A 26,198-nucleotide genomic window follows, 5' to 3' on the forward strand; every position below is an offset into this window, starting at 1 on the left:
TGATTTTATTTTAAATTTATTATGTCAGCAACATCTAATCCATGATGATTGCCTGATAAACTGACTTCCCTATGACCTGATGTGTCTATATTACACCTTCTCCTTTTTCTTGAAATTTCCAGTTGTGTCTATTTTCCCAGTTACATTTACATTTTCCCAGTTACATTAAGAAAATGAAACCTCTAGATGGCCTTAGCCACATATTCCTAACATCACATGCAAAACAACTGCTTTTTCCTTACTTTTTTTCCTTAATTTTTCTACCTTCCCTCTTGTTACAGTGAAATATTTTCATGTTCTTATAAATTACAAATATTCCTCCTTAAGCTAGATCTCACCCACTCATATTCTCTCAAAGACCTCCTCCCTCAGTTATTCTCTCTATCCTCACACATACACAAATTCTTGTAAATATGTCATCATACTCTATTAAATCTCATCCTGGAAAACAACACAGAACATTTTTATCCCACATATCTCCTATTACTCACTCATTAATTTGACTCCCACTCCAGAACACAAATTTTGAAATAAACTTTCTCTATTAGCTGTCTCTACTTTACATACAGCCATTGGTTCAAAAACAACAAAATGGACTTTTATTTCCCCACTTCTTATCACTGAAATTCCTTATTTCAGGTACCCAAAAACTTTCATGGTGCTAAGTATATATATTTTTTTACAACTTATATATGTATTGAGATTTTCTGCAGCTTTTAATGTTGGTGGCTACGCCATTCATTTGAAAGGCCTTCTTTATCGCTAGTAGACTTCCCTGGTGGCTCAGACGGTAAAGCATCTGCCTACAATGTGGGAGACTCGGATTCAGTCCCTGGGTTGGGAAGATCTCCTGGAGAAGGAAATGGCAACCCACTCCAGTATTCTTGTCTGGAAAAATCCCATGGACGGAGACCATGGTGGGCTACAGTCCATGGGGTCACAGAGTCGGGTCACAGAGCAACTTTACTTTCTTTCTTACTTTATCTAGCACCATACCCTTCTTACATTCATTCTCTTACAATAGCTTTTCACTATGATTCCATTATGCCTTTCTTCAATTCTTATTTCTATATATTGAAGCTTTCCAAGGATATAGCCTACAAACAGTTCTTTTTGCTTTGTCCAAAATCTTTTCCTATGAAATTACTATAAGTGCCATCGCTTGAAATAGTGTTAAAAACTGGTATTTCTTAAGGCCAATATCTCTAATTTTAGTTGCATACTTTTTCATTCAACTCTTCCTTTGATACATATTTCTACTTGGAACTTTGGAGAAACCCTCAAAAAATATATCAAAAACAATGTTCCTGATTCCTACAGTTGAAAATGGCACGACCAGCCCTCCTGACTCAGTTTATAGATTTTTCCATTCCTTCTTTTCTTACTTCTACTTTTTATAAAGCTCTCTTCCTTCTATTCCCAGCATGTATTTTGATTCTGACCTTTACTATTGATTTCCACTGATCAACTATAGCCCAGGTCACCATTATCTATTATTCCTCCCAGATTATCATCCTTCCAAATTGTTTCATACTTTTTCAATAGGTTATTCACAGAACAATAGGAGTAATCTATTAAAACAAAAACAGCAAAACAAAAGAAAATCACAATATATAGCTTCACCATTAAACGTGTCACAGCTTATCATGAGTCCTAACACCTTGCTGGCCTGATGTGGTTCTGCCTTGCTCTTCAATCTCATGTAATATTGATACCATGTCTCTCTTTATTGCTACACTGCCACCAGGAGAGTCTCTTTTCTTTGAACATGCCAAGACCTTTTTTTTTTTTTTTTTGCCCCACTTTCCTTTATAAATGGCCCAGGAACATCCTGTGGTATTATCCTATTGTTTACACATACCACACCAGTTCATATTAACTAGAACTCTTGTGGCTGAAATGACATAAGCCACAATTCCAATCAGCAAGAGAAGGAATACAGTTCATGTTTGAACAACATGTAGTTAGGGGCAGGAATTCTTGATTCTCCCTGCAGTTGAAAACTTCACTGTTGACCTCTATATCCACAGCTCCACATCCTGGGATTTATTGGGAAAAAGAAATTCACATATAAGTAGGCACATGCAGTTCAAGCCTGTGTTGTTCAAAGCTCAAGTATATATGGATGTATATAATCAACCCACCAAAAAGGCAGCGATGCAGATGACCTCAGGAACAACCAGAATTTTGACTCTCCTTGGAAAGCTCTCTCTGTCTCATATCTCTGTTTCTCTTTATGTCAGTTTGATTGTTTCTAGTTAGCTTAGTCCTACCAACAGTTCCACGGCACAGGCAACTCTGAATTCATATCCTTGAATTTACCATATCATGAATTCAGGCAATCTTGGTTCCAGCTTGTGCTTCATCCAGTCCAGCATTTCTCATGAAGTATTCTGCATATAAGTTAAATAAGCAGCATGACAATATAGAGCCCAGACATACTCCTTTCCTGATTTGGATACAGTCTATCATTTCATGTCCAGTTCTAACTGTTGCTTCTTGACCTGCACACAGATTTCTCAGGAGACAGGTCAAGTGGTCTGGTATTCCCATCTCTTTAAGAATTTTCCACAGTGTGTTGTGATCCACACAGTCAAAGGCTTGGCCTAGTCAGTAAAGGAAAAGTAGATGTTTTTCTGGAACTCTCTCACTTTTTCATGATCCAACAGACATTGGCAATTTGATCTCTGATTCCTCTGCCTTTTCTAAATCCAGCTTAAACATCTGGAAGTTCACAGTTCATGTATTGTTGAACCGTGGCATGGAAAATTTTGAGCATTACTTTGCTAGCATGTGAGATGAGTGCAATTGTGCAGCAGTTGGAGCATTCTTTGGCATTGACTTTCTTTTGGATTGCAATGAAAACTGACGTTTTCCAGTCCTGTGGCCTCTTTTGAGTTTTCCAAATTCTCGCTGCAGTTGAAAACTTTACTGCATCCACTGTGGTGGATGTTGACCCACCACATCTGCAGCTCCACATCATGGGGAAAAAAATATTGGGGAAAAATATCCACCTATAAGTAGGCAGATGCAATTTAGGGCATTTGTATATTGTTTCCTTTAAGGATATTATTCTTCCTTCAGTTCCTCACAAAGTTGTCTCATTTTTCTCCTTGTAGTCTGTGTCATTTATTCTGTTTTCACCTTCAAATCATATAAACTTTATTCCAACTGGCTTATAAAATAAGAAAATTTATTAGCCCATGTATTGGAAATCCAGATGGTATGCTGACTTTGGGTTATTTTATTGCAGTGCATAGACTCTAGTTCTCTGTGATTCTTTGAGGGTTACTTCTGTGGGGGTGGCTTTGATCTCAGTGTTTACAAATGGCTACATCATTTCCTGGCTTCAGAGTTACATTCCATAGTATCATATATAGGAAAATGATTCTTTTCTACTGTTTCTATGTTAAGATCTAGGATTTTTTTTTAAATAACCTCCAAAAAGCAAATGTATTCTTTAGAACTAGAATTCACAATCTTTCCTGAGTCAATGATTACAGAACAGGAAATATCAGGAGCTATTTTAATTAGCCCTGTGTCATCTGTCTCATTCCTAGGTGCTATTAGTATCTCTTTATACATATGAGTTGTGGTTATGCAAACACAAATCAGAGTAGTTTCTAAATGAGAGAGAGATGGTAACTACCATATCCTCTGCAAGGACTTGTTTCAAGGTTCCTATTTTCAAAGATACCATCTGTGATCATTCTAGTTGAAACATCCTCCACTAGCTTCCTCACTACCAAAGAAGGTGCAAGAAGGTAAAGACTTGTTAACTTCTGTAATTGCTTTAGTGCCTAGCACATATTAGATGCTATGTAAGTTCTTTATTTCTGCTCTAACAAATTATCAGTGACTGAAGCCATGAAATTAAAAGACACTTTTCCTTGGAAGGAAAGTTATGACAAACCTAAACAGCATATTAAAAAGTAGAGATATCACTTTGCTGACAAAAGTCCATACAGTCAAAGCTATGATTTTTCCAGTAGTCATGTACAAAAATGAGTGTTGGACCATCAAGAAGGCTGAGTGCTGAAGAACTGATGCTTTTGAACTGTGGTGCTGGAGAAAATTCGTGAAAGTCCTTTGGACAGCAAGGAAATCAAACCAGTCAATCCTAAAGGAAATCAACTCTAAACATTCATTAGAAGGATGATGTTAAAGCTGAAGCTCTAATACTTTGGCCACCTGATGTAAAGAACTGACTCATTGGAAAAGACCCTGATTTTGGGAAAGATTAAAGTTAAAACGAGAGGATGAGATGTTTGGACAGCATCACTGACTCAACAGATATGAGTTTGAGCACACTCAAAGATAGTGAAGGACAGGGAAGACTGGGGCACTGCAGTCCATGGGATCAAAAAGAATCAGACATGACTTAGCAACTGAATAACAACAAAAATTTGTCACAAAGAGAATTTAAGTGACACAAATTTATTATCTTATAGTTCTGGAGGGCAAAATCCAAACTATTTCACTGAGCTAAAATTAAGGTATTGACATGACTACAGTCCTTTCTGGAGAGTTTAGGGGAAAATTCTTTTTCTTGTCTTTTCCAGCTTCTAGAATCTGTCCACATTCATTTAATGGCAATTGAGTCTTTCTCACAATGCTGTATCTATGGTTCTGATTCTACCTCTTCCCTCTTCCACATTTAAAGGAGCCTTGAGAGTAAACAGGACCCACTCAGAATATTCAGGATAATCTTCTTAAGGTCAGCAATCTTAATTCATCTGCAAACTTAGGGCTGCCTTCGTGGCTCAAAGGGTAAAGAAACTGCCTGTAGTGCAGGCCAAGGTTTGATCCCAGGATTGGGAAGAACTCCTGGAGAAGGAAATGGCCACCCACTCTGGTACTCTTTCCTAGAGAATCCTATGGACAGAGGAGCCTGGTGGGCTACAGTCCATAGGGTTGCAAAGAGTCAGACACTACTGAACAGCTAACACTTTCAGGTGATACAGCATAATCACATTTTTAAGAGAGTAGAATGTAGACATCTTTGGAGTGCAATAATCTACTTCTCACAGATGTCAAATTAACATTTAAGCAATTTAAATAAATAAACAAAATTTTAGAAATAATACTACAGTACAAAATTTGTGGTTTAAAGTAAATTAAAATCTAAGAAAACATCCTAGAGAATTGTTGTTCAGTTGCTAAGTCATGCCTGATTCTTTGTGACACCATGGACTGCAACACACCAGGGTTCCTTGTCCTTCACCATCTCCCAGAGCTGACATAAATTCATATCCATCGAGTCAGTGATGCCATCCAACCATCCCATCCTCTGTCATCCCCTTCTCCTCAAGCATTCAATTTTTCCCAGCATCAGGATCTTTTCTAATGAATCACTTCTCATCAGGTGGCCAAAGTATTAGAGCTTCAGCATCACTCTCCCAATGAATATTCAGAATTTATTTCCTTTAGATTGACTGGTTTGATTTCCTTGCAGACCAAGGAACTCTAAAGAGTCTTCTCCAACACCACATTTCAAAAGCATCAATTCTTTTGCACTAAGCCTTCTTTAAGGTCCAATTTTCACATCCATACATGACTACTGGAAAAACCATAGTTTTGACTAGATGGACCTTTACTGGCAAGCTAATATCTCTGCTTTTTAATACACTGTCTAGGTTGATCATAACATTTCTTCAAAGGAGCAAGTGTCTTTTAATTTCATGGTTGCAGTCATCATCTGTAGTGATTTTGGACCCCAAGAAAATAAAGTCAGCCACTGTTTCCATTTTTTCCTCATCTATTTGCCATGAAGTAATGGGATGGGATAGATCATATTCGTTTTTTGAATGTTGAGCTTTAAGACAACATTTTCACTCTCCTCTTTCACTTTCATCAGGAGGCTCTTTAGTTCTTCTTAACTTTCTGCCATAAGGGTGGTGTCATCTGCGTAACTGAAGTTATTGATATTTCCCCCAGCAATCTTGATTCCAGCTTGCACTTCATCCAGCCCAGCATTTCTCAAGATGTACTCTGCATATAAGTTAAATAATCAGGGTGACAATATACAGTCTTGATGTACTCCTTTTCCTATTTGGAACCAGTCTGTTGTTCCATGTCCAGTTCTAACTGTTGCTTCTTGAACTGCATACAGATTTCTCAAGAGGCAGGTCAGGTGGTCTGGTATTCTCATCTCTTTCAGAACTTTCCACAGATTATTGTGATCCACACAGTCAAAGGCTTTGGCATAGTCAATAAAGCAGAAATATATGTTTTTCTGGAACTCTCTTGCTTTTTCCATGATCCAGCAGATGTTGGCAATTTGATATCTGGTTCCTCTGCCTTTTCTAAAACCAGCTTGAACATCTGGAAGTTCACAGTTCACATATTGCTGAAGCCTGGCTTGGAGTATTTTCAGCATTACTTTGCTAGCCTGTGAAATGAGTGCCATTGTGCAGTAGTTTGAGCATTCTTTGGGATTGCCTTTCTTTGGGATTGGAATGAAAACTGACCTTTTCCAGTCCTGTGGCCACTGCTGAGTTTTCCAAATTTGCTGGCATATTGAGTGCAGCACTTCCACAGCATCATCTTTCAAGATTTGAAATAGCTTAACTGGAATTCCATCACCTCCACTAGCTTTGTTTGTAGTGATTCTTTCTAAGGCCAACTTGGCTTCACATTCCAGGATGTCTGGCTCTAGATGAGTGATCACACCATTGTGATTATGTGGGTCATGAAGATCTTTTTTGTACAGTTCTTCTGTATATTCTTGCCACTTCTTCTTAATATCTTCTACTTCTGTTAAGTCCATACCATTTAAGGGGCTAGATCTGATAGACAGAGTGCCTGATAAACTATGTATGGAGGTTCATGACATTGTACAGGAGACAGGGAGCAAGACCATCCCGAAGAAAAAGAAATGCAAAAAATAAAATGGCTTTGTGAGGATGCCTTACAAATAGCTGTGAAAAGAAGAGAAGCAACACGCAAAAGAGAAAGTGAAAGACATAACCATTTGAAAGAATCATACTAAGTTCTAATAAACGTTACTCTCAGAGAAAGGAAGCTAAACAATTCAGCAGTCTGTGGACTCCCGAATCAGAAAGAAAATGGATATGAAGTAGATGAGTTAGGGGATTAATTACCATTATTTAGGACAATAATTTGGTGGAATACGTCGATGGAGGTGGAAGATGAGGCCCTGAGTCTATGGACTAAAAGAAAAATGTGACCCCAAGGAGTTAGCTCTGGATGAGGGATTGACACTTAGGTGAGGAATGGAAGAGCACAGAATAAGTGTGTGTGTGTGTGTGTGTCTGTGTGTGTGTGTGTGTGTGTGTGTATAGAGGGGTTATAGATATGCAAGTACACAAGAACCTGTAGGTGGAGAACATTGGCAACATTCAGTCCCAGATATGGTTTAATCATGGTATTACAAAGGTGGAGATGACTAATATGTCTGATATGGTTCTGATTCTCTTAACTCTAAACAAGTCTAATGCTCATAACTGTAGTGGCTTGGAGCATAAAGGACTATGGCAGCAAGAGGAGAAGTGAATGATTCTGTGTTCAGCCCTCTATTTCTCATGATCCACACTGATGAGCATCCTTTTTTCTCTAGGGGATGAATACCCTGAAGGTTCAGTTTATGATCATCACCAAGGTGAAATTTATCCACCACTGAGCCAAAGAATTGCAATGAAGCTGCTGTTAGGGAATAATTTAGGACATGTGGGCCAGCCTCCTCTTCTCAAATATAAAGGGGGAAGTGAGTTTAGAACAGGGGAAGCTGACGTCAGGATTTCAGTGATGTAACCACTTACTTGGAGATGAAAAATGATTTAATTATACTAGGAATCCCTATCTCTGTTGATACAGTGCAGTTAACAAACAAACAAACAAAAACCTTCTTATGTGATTTAGAATGCTTCCAAATAGAACCTTATTTAAACAAGAGCCATCACAGTGTGTTATAATCCACATGATTTGAACTTTAAATCATGTAATTTGGGGGCTGCAAATAGAAAATTTTATTGAGGGTAATGGGACAGGCACAAATAAAAGAGAATGAAGAGTGAGAGTAATATGAAGAGAGAAGTATACTTTACATTTTGAGATTCAGAAAACAACCAAAGATGAGAAGCCTTTTGAGTCATGTTCACACATGTAATAATTCATCTGTCAGATAACATTTTTTTTAATCACTTGAAATTCAGCATGTTTATGAAGCCCAACAGCTTCCCCAGTTGCCCCATCTTCAGTAATGCCAAGCAACGCGCCAAGGGCATTCACAAGCAGAAGGCATCTGAAGAACATGTTTATATTCCAAAGTAGGACACCAAAAATCATGTCATCTCAAATTCTGACTAATATACACAAATAAGTAGCAACTCTTAAGGAGAAAATTTTACTGCTACGGAGTTCTGAAGAGGTAAGTCAGAAAATTTCTGCATCTTAAGACTGATGGGAAAGAAAAGGAAAAAAATCCAGCATAATTAGGTTTAGTTCAGTTCAGTTCAGTTCAGTCGCTCAGTTGTGTCCGACTGTTTGTGACCCCATGAATCGCAGCACGCCAGGCCTCCCTGTCCACCACCAACTCCCGGAGTTCACTCAGACTCACATCCATCGAGTCAGTGATGCCATCCAGCCATCTCATCCTCTGTCGTCCCCTTCTCCTCCTGCCCCCAAACCCTCTCAGCATCAGAGTCTTTTCCAATGAGTCAACTCTTCGCATGAGGTGGCCAAAGTACTGGAGTTTCAGCTTTAGCATCATTCATTCCAAAGAAATCCCAGGGCTGATCTCCTTCAGAATGGACTGGTTGGGTCTCCTTGCAGTCCAAGGGACTTTCAAGAGTCTGCTCCAACACCACAGTTCAAAACCATCAATTCTTCGGCACTCAGCTTTCTTCACAGTCCAACTCTCACATCCATACGTGACCACAGGAAAAACCATAGCCTTGACTAGACGGACCTTTGTTGGCAAAGTAATGTCTCTGCTTTTGAATATGCTATCCAGGTTGGTCATAACTTCCCTTCCAAGGAGTGAGCATCTTTTAATTTCATGGCTGCATTCACCACCTGCAGTGATTTTGGAGCCCATAAATATAAAGTCTGACAATGTTTCCACTGTTTCCCCATCTATTTCCCATGAAGTGATAGGACCAGATGCCATGATCTTTGTTTTCTGAATGTTGACCTTTAAGTCAATTTTTTCACTCCCCACTTTCACTTTCATCAAGAGGTTTTTTAGTTCCTCTTCACTTTCTGCCATAAGGATGGTGTCATCTGCATAACTGAAGTTATTGATATTTCTCCCAGCAATCATGATTCCAGCTTGTGCTTCTTCCAGCCCAGCATTTCTCATGATGTACTCTGCATATAAGTTAAATAAGCAGGGTGACAATATACAGCCTTGACATACTCCTTTTCCTATTTGGAACCAGTCTTTTGTTCCATGTCCAGTTCTAACTGTTGCTTTTTGAACTGCATATAGGTTTCTCAAGAGGCAGGTCAGGTGGTCCGGTATTCCCATCTCTTTCAGAAGTTTCCACAGTTTATTGTGATCCACACAGTCAAAGGCTTTGGCATAGTCAATAAAGCAGAAATACATGTTTTTCTGAAACTTTCTTGCTTTTCAATGATCCAGCAGATGTTGGCAATTTGATCTCTGGTTCCTCTGCCTTTTCTAAAACCAGCTTGAACATCAGGAAGCTCACGGTTCACGTAATCCTGAAGCCTGGCTTGGAGAATCTTGAGCATTACTTTACTATCATGTGAGATGAGTGCAATTGTGCAGTAGTTTGAGCATTCTTTGGGATTGCCTTTCTTTGGGATTGGAATGAAAACTGACCTTTTCCAGTCCTGTGGCCACTGCTGAGTTTTCCAAATTTGCTGGCATATTGAGTACAGCACTTTCACAGCATCATCTTCCAGGATTTGAAATAGCTCCACTGGAATTCCATCACCTCCACTAGCTTTGTTCGTAGTGATGCTTCCTAAGGCCCACTCTACTTCACATTCCAGGATGTTTGGCTCTAGGTGAGTTATCACACCATCGTGATTATCTTGGTTTTGAAGATCTTTTTTGTACAGTTCTTCTGTGTATTCTTACCACCTCTTCTCAACATCTTCTGCTTCTGTTAGGTCCATACCATGTCTGTCTTTTATTGTGCCAATCTTTGCATGAAATATTCCCTTAGCATCTCTAACTTTTTTGAAGAGATCTCTGGTCTTTCCTAATCTGTTGTTTTCCCCTATTTCTTTGCATTGATCACTGAGGAAGGCTTTCTTATCTCTCTTTGCTATTCTTTGGAACTCTGCATGTAAATGGGTATATCTTTCCTTTTCTCCTTTACCTTTCAATCTCTTCTTTTCACAGCTATTTGTAAGCCCTCCTCAGATACGCATTTTGCCTTTTTGCATTTCTTTTTCTTGCGGATGGTCTTGATAACTGCCTCCTGTGCAATGTCATGAACTTCTGTCCATAGTTCTTCAGGCACTCTATCAGTTCTAATCCTTTGAAGCTGTTGTCACTTTCACTGTTTAATCATAAGGGATATGATTTAGTTCATACTAAAATGGACTCATGGTTTTCCCTACTTTCTTCAAGTCTGAATTTGGCAATAAGGAGTTCATGATCTAAGCTACAGTCAGCTCCCAGTCATGTTTTTGCTGACTGTATAGACCTCCATCTTTCACTGCAAAGATATAGTCAATCTGATTTTGGTAGTCACCATCTGGTGATGTCCATGTGTAGAGTCTTCCCTTGTGTGTTGGAAGAGAGTGTTTGTTTTGACCACTGCATTCTCTTGGCAAAAATCTGTTAGTCTTTGTCCTGCTTCATTCTGTACTCCAAGGCCAAATTTGTCTATTACTCCAGGTATTTCTTGACTTCCTACATTTGCATTCCAGTCCTCTATAATGAATAGGACATCTTTTTTGGATGTTAATTCTAGAAGGTCTTGTATGTCTTCATAGAACCATTCAACTTCAGCTTCTTCAGCATTACTGCCTGGGGCATAGACTTGGATTACCATGATATTGAATGATTTGCCTTGGAAACTAAGAGAGAATATTCTGTCTTTTTTGAGGTTACATCCAAGTACTGCATTTTAGACTCTTTTGTTGACTATGATGGCTACTCCATTCCTTCTTAGGGATTCTTACCCACAGTAGTAGATACGATGGTCATCTGAGTTAAATTCACCCATTCCAGTCCATTTTAGTTTGCTGATTCCTAGAATGTCAACGTTCACTATTGCCATCTCTTGTCTGTCTACTTCCAATTTGCCTTGATTCATGGACCTAACATTTCAGGTTCCTATGCAATATTGCTCTTTACGGCATTGGACCTTTCTTCCATCACCAGTCACATCCACAATTGGGTGTTTTGCTTAGGCTCCATCTCTTCATTCTTTCTGGAGTTAGTTCTCCACCAATCTCCAGTAGCATATTGGGCACCTACCGACCTGGGGAGTTCATCTTTCAGTGTCCTATCTTTTTGCCTTTTCATACTGTTCATGGCATTCTCAAGGCAAAAACACTGAAGTGGTTTGCCATTCCCTTTTCCAGTGGACCACATTTTGTCAGAACTCTCTACCATGACCTGTCCATCTTAGGTGTCCCTACACAGCATGGCTCATAGTTTCATTGAGTTAGACAAGACTGTGGCCCATGTGATCAGATTGGTTAGTTTTCTGTGATTGTGGTTTTCAGTTTGTCTACCCTCTGATGGAGAACAATAATAGGCTTACAGAAGCTTCCTGATGGGAGAGACTGACTGATGGGGAAACTGGTCTTGTTCTGATGGGTGGAGCCATGCTCAGTAAATCTTTAATCCAATTTTCTGTTGATGGGTGGAGCTGTGTTCCCTCCCATTATTTACCTGGGGTCTATGGTGGAGGTAATGAAGATAATGGTGCCCTCCTTTAAAAGGTTCCATGGAAGCACTGCTGCACTCAGTGCCCCCAAACCTGCTGCAGGCCACCGCTGACCCACACGTCCACCGGAGACTCCTGGACACTAATGGGCAAGTCTGGGTCAGCCTCTTGTGGGGACACTGCTCCTTTCTCCTGGGTCCTGGTGCACACAGGGTTCTGTTTGTGCATCCAAGGGTCTGTTTCCCTAGTCCTGTGTAAGTTCTCGTGGCTCTATGGTGGGGTTAATGGTGACCACCTCCAAGAGGGCTTATCTTATGCCATACACAGGTCTGATGCACCCAGAGCCCCTGCCCCCATGGCAGTCCACTGTTGACCCATACCTCCACAGGAGACACTCAAATACAGTTCTGTCTTGGTCTCTGTGGGGTCTCTAGGTTCTAGTGTCCACAAGTTTTGTTTGAGTCCTCTGAACAGAGAAAGATTTATTGTAGGACCAAGTGAATCATGATCTAAAAGCCTCAAGGCCCTGGAAGGGTTTTGGCAAAACCTTTTAAAAAACCTAGTAAGGGAGTGTTTGAACAAGGGTATATAATCAGCAGACAGGGATGCAGCCATAAAATTAGAAGACTGTTGCTCCTTGGAAGGAAAGCTATGACAAATCTAGACAGCATATTAAAAAGCAGACATCACTGTCAACAAAGGTCCATATAGTCAAAGCAATGATTTTTCCATACATTTTCAGTCATGTATGGATGTGTGAGTTAGACCATAAAGAAGGCTGAGAATGGAAAAACTGATGTTTTCAAAATGTGGTGTTGGAGAAGATTCTTGAGATCCCTTGGACTGTAAGGATATCAAACCAGTCAATCCCTAAGGAAAACAACCCTGAATATTCATTGAAAGGACTGACACTGACGCTGCAGCTCCAGTACTTTGACCACCTAATGTAAAGAGTTGACTCACTGGAAAAGGTCCTGATGATGGGAAAGGTAAAAGGCAAGAAGAGAATGGGATGACAGAAGATAGGATGGTTGGATGGCATCACTGACTCAATGGACATGAGTTTCAGTAAACTCCGGGAGATGGTGAAGGGCAGGGAAGACTTATGTACTGCAGTCCATGGTATCACAAAGAGTTGGGCACAACTGAGTGACTGAACAACAATATAATCAACTCATGCACAATTATCTGATTGGCTAATGGTGAAGTAATAGGGCTATGTCACAGAGGGTAACATTTTTCAGTCCTTAGGCTCTAGGAGGCCTGGATTGTGTACTCAAGGTTATCAAGTAGTTAATATCTTCTATTTGGTGGTGGTTTTAGTATCTATAAAACAACTTAGGACATTTGCATTAGATACAATTATCTGACACTTTAGAGAGGAGTTAAAACAGAAGATATGGAAGCAGGGCCTGTTCCAGAAGGCTCCATCATGTCCTGCTTGGTTACAATATTTAAGCAGATAATGTTTATTTTTAATACACATATTCAAAGAAAAAAATGCATAAAATTTTGCTGTTATTAAATGATTACTAAATTAGTAGAAGCATAAAATCTGTATTTTAAATTTTATAAACCCATTAAAATCCATCATGCTTAAAAATAATCTCATTTAAGGGCTACTACAGCAATCATTATTCTAATGACACATTCAAAATAGAGGGTATTTTCAATTAGTAGACCAAATATAAAACTGGAACATAGTAATAGGGTGTTCCTTTAAGTATATTTTATATACTTATTTATTGATGGAACTATACTAACGGAAATGTGTGGATCCAAGTCCATGCATGTTATAAGAATAAAAGCCTTCTTTAAAGCTGTCATCAAGTCTAAGCTTGCTCTGTTTACCACACAGTAGGCCAATAAATCTTAGAAATGAGGTCCTGAGGCAAGGAATATGACTTTATTCATACAGGTGACTGATCCAGAAGATGACAGACTAACATTTCAACATAACTATCTTGTAGGGGCCTGGATGCCAGATTCTTTTATGAATAAGAGATGCAGGGGGTGAGGAAACAAAGTAAGAAAACCATTTAACTCTTGCAAGTATCTCCTAGAATGACAAACCTCAGGCAGGGAGATTTATTAGTTTCATTTTCTTACAGTCATTTCACAGGTGGTGTGAAATGGAATATGTCCTGCCATATCAATAAAAAATAACGTCACAGTTATCTGTGATTCTTGCCCTCCAGACATGAATTTGAGACCTGCTGACATGAGAAATGCTGGGCTGGATGAAGCACAAGCTGGACAGGGAGAAATATCAATAACTTCAGATATGCAAATGACACCACCCTCATGGCAGAAAGCAAAGAAGCACTAAAGAGCCTCTTGATGAAAGAGAGAGTGAAAAAATTGGCTTAAAACTCAACATTCAGAAAATGGGGAAACAGTGAGAGACTTTATTTTGGGGGGCTCCAAAAATCACTGCAGATGGTGACTGCAGCCATGAAATAAAAAGACACGTGCTCCTTGGAAGAAAAGTTATGACCAACCTAACAGCATATTGAAAAGCAGAGACATTGCTTTGCCAACAAAAGTCCTTCTAGTTGAAGCTATGGTTTTTCCAGTGGTCGGAGGGATGTGAGAGTTGGACTCTAAAGAAAGCTGAACACTGAAGAATTGATGGTTTTGAACTGTGGTGTTGGAGAAGACTCGTGAGAGTCCCTTGGACTGGAAGGATATTCAACCAGCCCATCCTAAAGGAAATCAGTCCTGAATATTCATTGGAAGGACTGATGTTGAAGCTGAAACTCCAATATTTTGGCCTCCTGATATGAAGAACTGACTCATTTGAAAAGACCCTGATGCTGGGGAAGATTGAAGGCAGGAGGAGAAGGGGACAACAGAGGATGAGATGGTTGGATGGCATCACCGACTCTATGGACATTAGTTTGAGTAAACTCCGGGAGTTGGTGATGACAGGGAGTGCTGGCATGCTGCAGTCCACGGGGTAGCAAAGATTTGGACATGACTGAGTGACTGAACTGACTGACTAACTGACAAGTGGCATCACTCTCCACAGAAGAAATTCACGGATGCCGTAGTCATTCACAGTTGGGGAGGGTCAGGTTATCTCCCTGTGAACTAAACGAAGGAACATAAGAGTCAGGCAGAGGGAGGCAGGGTTCCCTGAGGTAGGCCATTATGTATACTTATATTGGTGATGGACAGGGAGGCCTGGCGTGCTGCGATTCATGGGGTCACAAAGAGTTGGACACGACTGAGCTACTGAACTGAACTGAACTGAATAATAACAAAAATGGCAAAACAAGGGTTAGACAGAGACCCAAATTCAGCATGGAGTCAAAATTAACCCTTCCTGGTTTCAAAGCTATGTCTAATTAAAATTTTTAAAGACTTGATTCATTCAATTTTATACAGTTTATTAAACTAGTCAGAAAAAATAGTGGACCCAGCAGTTTTAAGACATAATGGTAGAAGTGAGGTACACTTTGTTGTGAAACGAAAATGATTTGGAACTCTAAAGAATATTCAGAAACAGCTTAATTATGCCTCTGTATTAAAAATTCCTCTTAGAGAAGATCAAAATAAATCTACAGTCTATCTGAGAAAAGAGTTAATGTTCTATTTGCCAAGCAAACCAGGTTTGGCCTGTAATCTTTGGTTAATATCTTTGATATATGTTTCATTATATTTTACATGCCACATGTCTATTTTTCCAAATATATCCAAAGAAAACTATTATGTATAACATTCAGCAAATATTCTCATTCACATGTCTATAACAAGATTGTATCATTCATTTCTGTACCATAAATGCATTATATCCTATTGTGAATCATATTATAAAGAGTTTTAAGGAAAGATTTTATGAATCTCTGAAGAAAAATTAAGACATCTGTTATCTGCATTCTTATATTTTATTTTATCAGGTATGCAATCTTAAAAAAGTCCTTAATCTTTTAAATAAAAAAAAAATTTTAAAGCCAGGATTCAGGTATTAGAGAAATAATAAATATGAGCTGAATCTAGGTACTTAGGGAATGAAGAGTTTCCCAAAGCAATCATACTTTATAGAAATATTGCTTTACCAAATAAAACAGAGGGAACAGTTGTCTACTGACAGTTATGTTCATGTGGCTGTAGTCAGCAGGAATGTTATGAGTCCCCATTGCCCATGCAAGTCATCAAAACATGTTTTCATTGAGAAGACAGTGATTAGGGAACTATTTTTATAAAATAAGTTATGTCCTTATGGGACAGCATAATGAGTTAGAAATTTTTGAAATCTAGCTTATGTTTGTCTATTTTCTTTTACCTTTACTTTAACCCAGAAATGAATTTGGTTTATTCTGTCACTTAATGGATATGAATTCTTTAAAGGTGCCTGACAGACATGCTGTAAGACTTCAGATGAAATTGTATTACAGAATGTACCTATGTATAGAACTGCAATCAAATGAACCAAGGGCATTCTTTTCTTTTTCTTCCAAATCTCTCCTCATCCATCCTGTGTTGGCTTCATCCTCATGCTTGGTAGTAAGGTGGCTTTAACAAAACAAGATCTTATCACACCCAGACAAGTAAGACTATGTCTTCCTGGGGAATTTAATAAGATTAAGAGATCCCCCAATATAATTTCCCCTCATATCTCATTGGCCAGGATGGAATATTCCATTTCTTAAAGGAACCCCAACAAGATAAATGGGATCCCCTTAGGTCTGATACAATAGTGACTGGGTTTTCAGCTCTGCCCCCTGCCCCCCACCCCCAACCCAATACAAAACTGCAAGGGGGAGAGTTGTGGAGTTGAGTACTTAAGGTTCAGTAAGGAATACAGATGGAAAAAATGCTAGAAGGTAACAGCTTCTATCATGCAGATGATATGAAGGAATCTAAAAGTATGTATATATACTAACTGCTATTACTATAAAAAGTAATGATATGTCTCCAAATATGTTACAGTACTGTTCATTAAAATCAATGTCATTTACTTACCATCAATTGCTGGGGACCAGCCCCAGCTGATCCAGGGTATTCGAAGGAGAGACGGCCTAGGCGACTATTTATATGCTAATTAGAGATATAGGGAACAATAGAATGAGGATAGCTCAGTAGGAAAATTCAGTGGAGAAAAGAAGCTGAGTAGCTTGGTTTACGCGGGAGACCAATAAAACTTCAAGACAAGAAGTTTGCACCACTTACGTAGGCCGCAGGCGCCCTCTCGAATAGCGGAAGGTGTCTCACCCTAGACTCCTTCTCGAGTGGGTCTTAGAAGCCCAGGCATAATTAGTAAGCGTGGTGGGTTCCGCGCTCCAGATGGAGACTCAGCTGGAGGTTAGAGGGAAGAATGACATGGGGAGACCAAGCGCTGGTGAACAAGGCCCGTAGCTTTATTTTCAACAGGGGCTTTTATACCCTAAGTTACACATAGAGGATAATAGGGGATGCAAAGTCAGCAGTCTTTGATTCTTATCAAAAACCAAGGTTTCTTTCCTGCAAATGTATCGTATACAAATGGTTTAGGTGATTTACATCATCTTCTGGCCAGAAGGCCTACTAACATTTTATGACTCTTGACAAGGACTTATCAACAAAGACTTACTTTCTCTAAGAGTAATTATTTCAAGGTTTGGCACCATCTTCCAAAGATAAAATTGCATTCCTATAGGGCGGATGTGTAATGGGTTTACAACAAAGAAAGAATTTATTACCTTAAGGGTCTAAAGTTACTAACACCAAGGCCACTACTTATTTTTTCTACATACCCACTATTAATTGATACATATTCAAGGATACAATTCAGGGGATGTGAAAACTTGGCAACAAGCATTGACTCATCAATGAAATCCTTTACTAGTTTATTCTGACAGTTTTTAACTCTCTGAGAGGCTCTAAGCTATTTGAATATCTTAAGCTTCCCGTGCCTCTGGAGGCTAGGAGACTGTAAACAATCGTATGCATAGCTGCAGGAGTCCGGGTAAACTTGTCAGGCGAGTTAGAGAGCCATCAGAGGGGTTTGGATTTAAACACTCCTAATTGCCCAGGAACTTTATTAATTGGAGCTGTAAGTTAACTCTTTGACAGAGAGAGAGAGATGGTGGTAGGGGACAGCCCCCAGTAAAGTCAGAGGTGAGAGCACAAAGCAATAAAGTAGGCAGACTCTGGTTTTTTGGGGGAAAATGCTCGAGAATATCCGGGGGGACTCCTGAGGCTCGATCCCGCCTTTGCGTATGCCAAGCCTCCTTCCTCATGACCTTTGTCACGAGTGGAATGCCTCACCGGCTCCCCGCATCTCCCCCTTTTTTATTTCTTAAAACAGCCAGATGTAGCTCAGTCGCGAGCCTCTGAATGCTCTGCCGAAGAATCCTGACAATACAAGGAAGAATTATTATTAGAAATAAAATTAAAACAGCCAACGTAGCATAGCCGAGGAAGGTAGACAGAATATTTTTTCCTGAAATGTAGTTAGAGAAAGTATGGAAGAAATCATTTGCTGTTCCAGCGGCAGTAAAATCTAATCGGGAGTGTTCCAGGGTTGCTATTTGATTGTGAAGTTTCCCTAAGTCCAAGCTAATGTCAGAGCTGTTCCAAATACCTGAAATATGGTTTTTAATCTTTTCCCATTCAAAATCTGTCTCATTTACTTTCAGGGGTGTTACACATATCCACCGGTAGTCAGCATGACAGGACAATGCCATTTTCACCTTTAAAGCCTGCAATTCAGTCCCAATATGTATTACTGCTTCCTCTAGGGCGTCTACCCTCATCTCTAATTTTCTGTCTATAGCTTCCTGTGTTGCCAATGCTAAAGAAACATTTTTGGACGTAGAATCAACATATTGAGCAGTATGTACTTGTTGAGTCAATGATATTGCTGCCACAGTAACAGAAGTAATTGCACTTATCAAAGCTGCTATTCCCAAGATAAGTAAGCCCATAAACCGTCGTGTTCGCATTAAATCCTGCAGTTGTTGCAATACAGCAAGAGCATAATTCAGTAAGTGGTTACATCATAAGATAAGGTGGACGTTGTAACATTACAAAGGAGCAAACATTATATTGAGGATTTAAACAAGATGAAACAAGGAGCAGCTGTAGGCATCGGCTCGGCGGAGCAGTGTCCGCAGCATCAGGAGGCAGAACGCGAACGGCAGGCTGTGGGCCGCGGCGTCTACGGCGGGCGGAGGGGCGGGGTTCGCGGACTCGGGCTAGCCGCCGCCGCTTGGGCTCCGGGCGTTTTCCTATCGCCGGCGGGAGCGCGCTGGTCTGGACTGCATTCCGCGGGCGCGCTTTCCTCTCTGGCCCTCACTCGCCGCACAGACTTCCTTGCTCTAGGTCGCGGGGTGCAGCAAGGAGGGTGCGGGGCGCCGCTGGCGGCGCGGAGGAGAGAGCTGGCTGGGGGAGGGGGAGCGAGCGAGTGCACGCGCCGCGAACCTGGTCTTTGGGGAATGTGACATGACGAATTTTTCTGAGATCCAAATCGGAGAATCTGCATTCTGTAAAAATATATAAGCATACCCTCTCCCACAAGTTAGCAACACATCTGGCCTTTTACACTCTCCAGTAAGGAGGTCTTTTTACTTGACCAGGGGCCGAGTCGTAGCCTGTAATTCAGGCATCTAGTGTCTCATCATTGTAGTCTGCCCCTGTGTGTTTACGTTTAAGTGATTAATTACAATTTGGACATAACTTTTTGTCTAGCTGTTTCCCTAGGGATATGAAATTTATACCTTAAACCAGCTGCATTTTGATGGTGAATTTTGCGAGAATTTTTGGCCTTATCAATCTTTTTATGTAAGTTTAAAACAATTACTTCAGTCAATGCATCTACCAAGGCATTTCCTTCATGTAAAGGGCTGGGCAAGTTGAAATGGACTCTAATATGTCCCACAATATATTTTTTATCTCTGTGTTTAATCTCTTTTTGTAAATCAGATAACAAGGAGAAGATAGTAGTTTTATTTTTTGGAATATTAGCAGTTTCAATATGAGGAAATAACCCCACAATATATCTGGAGTCAGTCAAAAGATTAAAGGTGTGGTCTCTTAAATGTTGAAAAGCCTAAATAACTGCTCAGTCTTGACATTTTATTCCCTTGAATTAAAAGATCTTTTAAAGGCCTTGGAGCTGTAATTTCTTGCACCCAAAAGGCTAGATCACTAGATCCAAATGTTTTGTGGCTCCTAGCTTGAGAAGTCAAGTTTTTTTTGTCTGATAGTAAGGTAAAAGTAAAAGCTGTGTTACTCTTTGACCTTTATTAATTTGTACAGTTTTGTTAGGCGGTGAGATCAAAACTTTTAATTTCTCAATATAATCAGAATCTACTACACCATGCACCACCGAAATTTCTTTTCTTTTTTTTTTTTTTTTTTTTTATTTTGAAAAGAAAGCGAGCTACGCCCCAGGACAAATCTTACAATGTCCTCAGGTAGGGGGCCAGCCACTCCCCTTGGAATTGGAGTAAGCGGCACATCAGGGGTTAATATTGTTGCTAAATCCCCTTTCGCTTTTTTCCTAGCCTGGATGAGACCCCCCTGAGGAGGTTTTCTCTAAGGAGCATGCTCTGCATATTGTGCACGCAGTCTGTTTTAAAAGCTCCACTGTTCAAAAAACTTTTTATCTTCCTCAGGCTTAGGCAACGCTTTGAGAGGCTTTGGGGGCAAAGTGGGGAACTCCTGGGTCCTGGGAGGCACAAACAGAGGTGGTGGCGATCACCTTAAATCAGAAAGTGGTGGATAAGTTTTTTAAAGGTTTGTGCAGAGGGGGAGGGAGCTCGCCAGGGCGCTCGGCCGCAGCGTCCTGTAAGCCCTCTCCTTCCTCGGGAGGTAAAGCACTTTCTCCCTCCTTTTTTTTTTTTTTTTTTTCAATAGCAGAAATTATGATCTGTGCAGAAAGTGGAGACTCACCACCATCAACCGCTATAGCCTCCCCCATAGGCTATCTAACAGCCTCATGACAGGGGTCCAGGACATTTCTAATCATATTTCACAGAGCCAATAAACATTTGTCTATTCTTAGATGCAGAGAAACCCATTTTTTTTAATTTTTTTTTTTTTGAGAATATTTTTATTTATTTTGTAACCTCTTTACCCTAGCTAAACTATAGAGGGGACTAGAAAAGAAGCCTCAAGGTGAGGATCAAATTTATCCTTGGGACTAGAGAAAATCCTTCTCCGGGAAACTCCTAGCGGAGGCCCTTTACCCCCACACGGAGGAGGAGGCATGGAGGGATGGGAGCGTCCCGTATTTCTCTTCTCCTGCTCCGGAGATCCTTTAACTGTTTGGTGACTAAATCTTGCAGACTGTCTGATTGGGGATGTTTCCCTCAAGCTCCTAGGAGCGGATGGTCTGACAGGGGAAGTTTGTCTTAGGCCTTTTGAGGCATCTTTGTTTAAGAGATGCCAATCTCCATCAGAGTGATATTTAGCTGTTATCTCGCCTAAATTCTCTTTTTCTTTTGGGGAAGGCTGATTTTGTTTTTCATCCCTATCTTTAAGTTGTTCCTGAGTAGTCATGGCTGCTAACAGTTTTCTTAGTTGCCGATAGTCAGGCGGGTCTTCGTTTTTCTCATTTTCCTCAGGTTTAACTACAGTTTCAACATCATTTTCCTCTTTAAAAGTTACTCTTTTAGATTTAGGGGCAGGTTTAGCTACAGCATTTTCTTCACTATCCCTTTTAAGATGTACTTTTTCTGAATCAGGGGCAGGATCTAAGACATCTCTAATGATATTCCATAAGGAAAAGGCGTCATTAGGCACCTTTTCTGAGCCATGTTCGGCATGGTAAGTTTTTAGCTGTTTTCCTACTTTTTCCCAGACATCTAAGTTAACAGAGCCTTCATCTGGGAACCAGGGACAGTGCTCTTGTACAAATGAAAGAAATGATTGAATGGCAGATTTTTTAACTTTGATTCCTCTTTTACCTAATAACTGTAAAATTACTCCTATAAAGAGCTGTCTTTCATTTGATTCAGTATTACCCATGTCAGAAAATTAAGTATAGTAAAAGATTTTGCTTTAAGCTATCAAAAGATCAGGCTTTTCTTTGGCCTTTTAACTTCAGAAACTGTTTTCTCTCTCTAAGTCTAACTCTTGAACACTTTCAACACTTCCCACTCCTCTCGCCCTGTCTATCCTACAGGGGGGTCCGCGGCACCCTCGAGTGGGGTCCTAGCCGTCCCGAACACTGGAAGAACAATAGGGCTGGTGACCCAGATTGTCCCGGGGGAGGAACAGTAGGCTGATGGCCCAAACTGTTCCAAGGGAGGAGCAGTAGGGCTGGTCACCCAAACTGCTCCGTGGGGGAACAAGAGGGCTGATAACCCAGTTGTTCCGAGAACAGGGGGCAATAGGGCTGGTAACCCCAATTGCTGGGAGCTTACCTTCGAAAATCCTGTATCGGGCGCCACCTGCCGGGGACCAGCCCCAGCTGATCCAGGGTATTCGAAGGAGAGACGGCCTAGGCGACTATTTATATGCTAATTAGAGATATAGGGAACAATAGAATGAGGATAGCTCAGTAGGAAAATTCAGTGGAGAAAAGAAGCTGAGTAGCTTGGTTTACGCGGGAGACCAATAAAACTTCAAGACAAGAAGTTTGCACCACTTACGTAGGCCGCAGGCGCCCTCTCGAATAGCGGAAGGTGTCTCACCCTAGACTCCTTCTCGAGTGGGTCTTAGAAGCCCAGGCATGATTAGTAAGCGTGGTGGGTTCCGCGCTCCAGATGGAGACTCAGCTGGAGGTTAGAGGGAAGAATGACATGGGGAGACCAAGCGCTGGTGAACAAGGCCCGTAGCTTTATTTTCAACAGGGGCTTTTATACCCTAAGTTACACATAGAGGATAATAGGGGATGCAAAGTCAGCAGTCTTTGATTCTTATCAAAAACCAAGGTTTCTTTCCTGCAAATGTATCGTATACAAATGGTTTAGGTGATTTACATCATCTTCTGGCCAGAAGGCCTACTAACATTTTATGACTCTTGACAAGGACTTATCAACAAAGACTTACTTTCTCTAAGAGTAATTATTTCAAGGTTTGGCACCATCTTCCAAAGATAAAATTGCATTCCTATAGGGCGGATGTGTAATGGGTTTACAACAAAGAAAGAATTTATTACCTTAAGGGTCTAAAGTTACTAACACCAAGGCCACTACTTATTTTTTCTACATACCCACTATTAATTGATACATATTCAAGGATACAATTCAGGGGATGTGAAAACTTGGCAACAAGCATTGACTCATCAATGAAATCCTTTACTAGTTTATTCTGACAGTTTTTAACTCTCTGAGAGGCTCTAAGCTATTTGAATATCTTAAGCTTCCCGTGCCTCTGGAGGCTAGGAGACTGTAAACAATCGTATGCATAGCTGCAGGAGTCCGGGTAAACTTGTCAGGCGAGTTAGAGAGCCATCAGAGGGGTTTGGATTTAAACACTCCTAATTGCCCAGGAACTTTATTAATTGGAGCTGTAAGTTAACTCTTTGACAGAGAGAGAGAGATGGTGGTAGGGGACAGCCCCCAGTAAAGTCAGAGGTGAGAGCACAAAGCAATAAAGTAGGCAGACTCTGGTTTTTTGGGGGAAAATGCTCGAGAATATCCGGGGGGACTCCTGAGGCTCGATCCCGCCTTTGCGTATGCCAAGCCTCCTTCCTCATGACCTTTGTCACGAGTGGAATGCCTCACCGGCTCCCCGCAATCAATAATTTAGGATCTAAATATCTGTAATTAACTCTTAATATGGGCTGGGAATAAGCCATGTAGACAAAGTGCTGTGTTCATAGAGATTATTCTTCTGATACCCTGAGTTTTTTTTTTCCCCAACATTAATCAAATAAAATCAATATTTATTTTCTCAAAATACTATCTAAATAGTTATTCATGTAAATCATTCAAGAAGCACTGACCAAGCATTTTATTAAAGTCAGTATGAGCTAAAATGGTATAAAAACAAAGTATTTACTTTGCCATTAGGCTTATGTGTTAACAATTAGTAACAGGTGTTACCAGTCAATAATAATTTTTAAATTAATCAGGAAATTTAGACTGGATGTAAGGTGAATACTGAGAATTGATAAAGAAGTCTATAAGTAAGAATCCTCTTTAAGGACTGGACTTTTATTTTTCCCTAGTCACTAAGTAGTTCTTTCTCTTCTTCTTCTTTTTTTTTTTTTTTAGCAAGTAATATTTATATCTTTACTTATTATCATTTGTCTTATTCTCAAGCATGCTTTCTCTATATATCAATGGAGCTGACTCTGTGGGTTAGGATTTTGTAATCCTTACTGCCCGTGCTTGCTTCTAGAAAGAAAAAGATTAAGTATCTCTCCTAAAAACATCTACTTCTTCTTTATTGACTACACCAAAGCCTTTGACTGTGTGGATCACAATAAACTGTGGAAAATTATTCAAGAGATGGGAATACCAGGCTACCCTACCTGCCTCCTGAGAAATCTGTATTTATGTCAAGAAGCAACAATTAGAACTGAAATGGAACAACTGGTTCCAAAGGGGAAAGGAGTGAATAAAGGCTCTATCCTTTCTTATTTAATTTTTATGCAAAATACATCATGCAAAAATGCCAGACTGGATGAAGCACAAGCTGGAATCCAGATTGCTGGGAGAAATATCAATAACTTCAGATATGCAAATGACACCACCCTTATGGCAGAAAGTGAAGAAGAACTAAAGACACTCTTGATGAAACTGAAAGAGGAGAGTGGAAAATGTTGGCTTAAAGCTCAACATTCAGAAAATGAAGATCATGGCATCTGGTCCCATCACTTCATGGCAAATAGATGGGGAAACACTGGAAACAATGGCTGACTTTATTTTGGAGGGGCTCCAAAATCACTGAAGATGGTGACTGCTGCCTTGAAATTAAAAGATGCTTACTCCTTGGAAGAAAAGTTATGGCCAACGTAGACAGCATATTAAAAAGCAGAGACGTTACTTTGCCAACAAAGGTCCGTTTAGTCAAAGCTATTAGAGAAGACAATGGCACCCCACTCCAGTACTCTTGCCTGGAAAATCCCATAGATGGAGGAGACTGGTAGGTGGTAGTCCATGGGGTTGCTAAGAGACGGACACGACTGAATGACATCACTTTCACTTTTCACTTTCATGCATTGGATAAGGAAATGGCAACCCACTCCAGTGTTCTTGCCTGGAGAATTCCAGGGATGGGTGAGCCTGGTGGGATGCTGTCTATGGGGTCAGAGTCAGACATGACTGAAGCGACTTAGCAGCAGCAGCAGCAGCAGTCATAGCTATGGTTTTTCCAGTAGTCATATATGGATGTGAAATTTGGACTATAAAGAAAGCTGAGGGCAGACGAATTGCTGCTTTTGAACTGTAGTTTTGGAGAAGACTCTTGAGATTCCCTTGGACTGCAAGAAGATGAAACAAGTAAATCCTAAAAGAAAATCAGTCCTGAATATTCATTGGAAGGACTGATGCTGAAGCTTCAATACTTTGGCCATCTGATGTGAAGAACTGACCCATTTGAAAAGACCCTGGTGCTGGGAAACGTTGAAGGCTGTAGGAGAGGGGGAGGACAGAGGATGAGATAGTTGGATGGTATCATCAACTTGATGGACATGAGCTTGAGCAAGCTCTGGTGATTGACAGGGAAGCCTAGTTGTGCTGCAGTCCATGGGGTAGCAAAGAGTCGGACATGACTGAGTGACTGAACTGAACTCAACTCTTCCTTGGGCTTCCCAGGTGGCTCAGCAGTAAAGAATCTGCCTGCCAAGTAGGAGATGTGGGTTTGAGTCCTGGGTGGGGACGATCACTGGAGAAGAAATGGCAACCCACTTCAGTGTTCTTGCCTGAGAAATCCCATGGACAGATGAGCACAGTGGGCTAAAGTCAAATGGTTGCCAAAGTGTTGGACTGACTTCGTCACTAAACAGCATCTCTTCCTCAGCATCCACGGTTGTTTAGTCACTAAGTTGTGTCTGACTGTTTTGTGATCCCATGGTCTAGCCTTCCAAGGTCCTCTGTCCATAGGATTTCTCAGGGAAGAACATTTAAGTTGGTTTTCATTTCCTTCTCCAGGGGATCATCTCAATCCAGGGATTGAGGTCTCATCTCCTGCTTGGCAGACAGATTCTTTGCCATTGAGCCACTCAGCATCCATACTAATCTCTAAAAATGGTATTTATTGGACAAACTATATTCCCACACCTGTACAAAGAAAGGTGAAACAAGTTGACATGTGTAAGGGAAGGCCAAGAGACACTAAGCTAATGAAAGTAGATGTCTATTACATGACATTTAGAAAGAAAAGAAACTCTTAATTCATAGCTTAAGTACAAATGGTAAAAGAAATTGAACTGCCTTGAATATATTCTCATGAGAATGGGAAAATCAGAGATTTCACTGA

At 40.4% G+C, this 26,198-nt stretch overlaps 1 protein-coding gene across 1 annotated transcript; it reads right to left on the reverse strand.

Moving 5' to 3' along the window:
* Positions 1-19,196: 19,196 nt before the first annotated feature.
* LOC147359241 (uncharacterized) lies at positions 19,197-22,621 on the reverse strand. Its single transcript, XM_086335393.1, has 2 exons — positions 22,421-22,621; positions 19,197-22,288 (listed from the first exon to the last, which is right to left on the reverse strand). The coding sequence occupies exon 2, from the start codon at positions 21,792-21,794 to the stop codon at positions 20,907-20,909; it is 888 nt and encodes a 295-aa protein (XP_086191519.1). The 5' UTR covers positions 21,795-22,288; positions 22,421-22,621; the 3' UTR covers positions 19,197-20,906.
* Between the last annotated feature and the right edge of the window lie 3,577 nt (positions 22,622-26,198).

The sequence above is a fragment of the Bos grunniens genome, chromosome 14 (assembly GCF_055505025.1).
Source record: "Bos grunniens cultivar Pamir isolate PY7600 chromosome 14, Bosgru_T2T1.0, whole genome shotgun sequence".
NCBI classification, from domain to species: Eukaryota; Metazoa; Chordata; class Mammalia; order Artiodactyla; family Bovidae; genus Bos; species Bos grunniens.

Coding starts and splice junctions, on each gene's coding strand:
- LOC147359241 (XM_086335393.1), bottom strand. CDS start 21,794: ATGGGTAATACTGAATCAAATGAAAGACAGCTCTTTATAGGAGTAATT.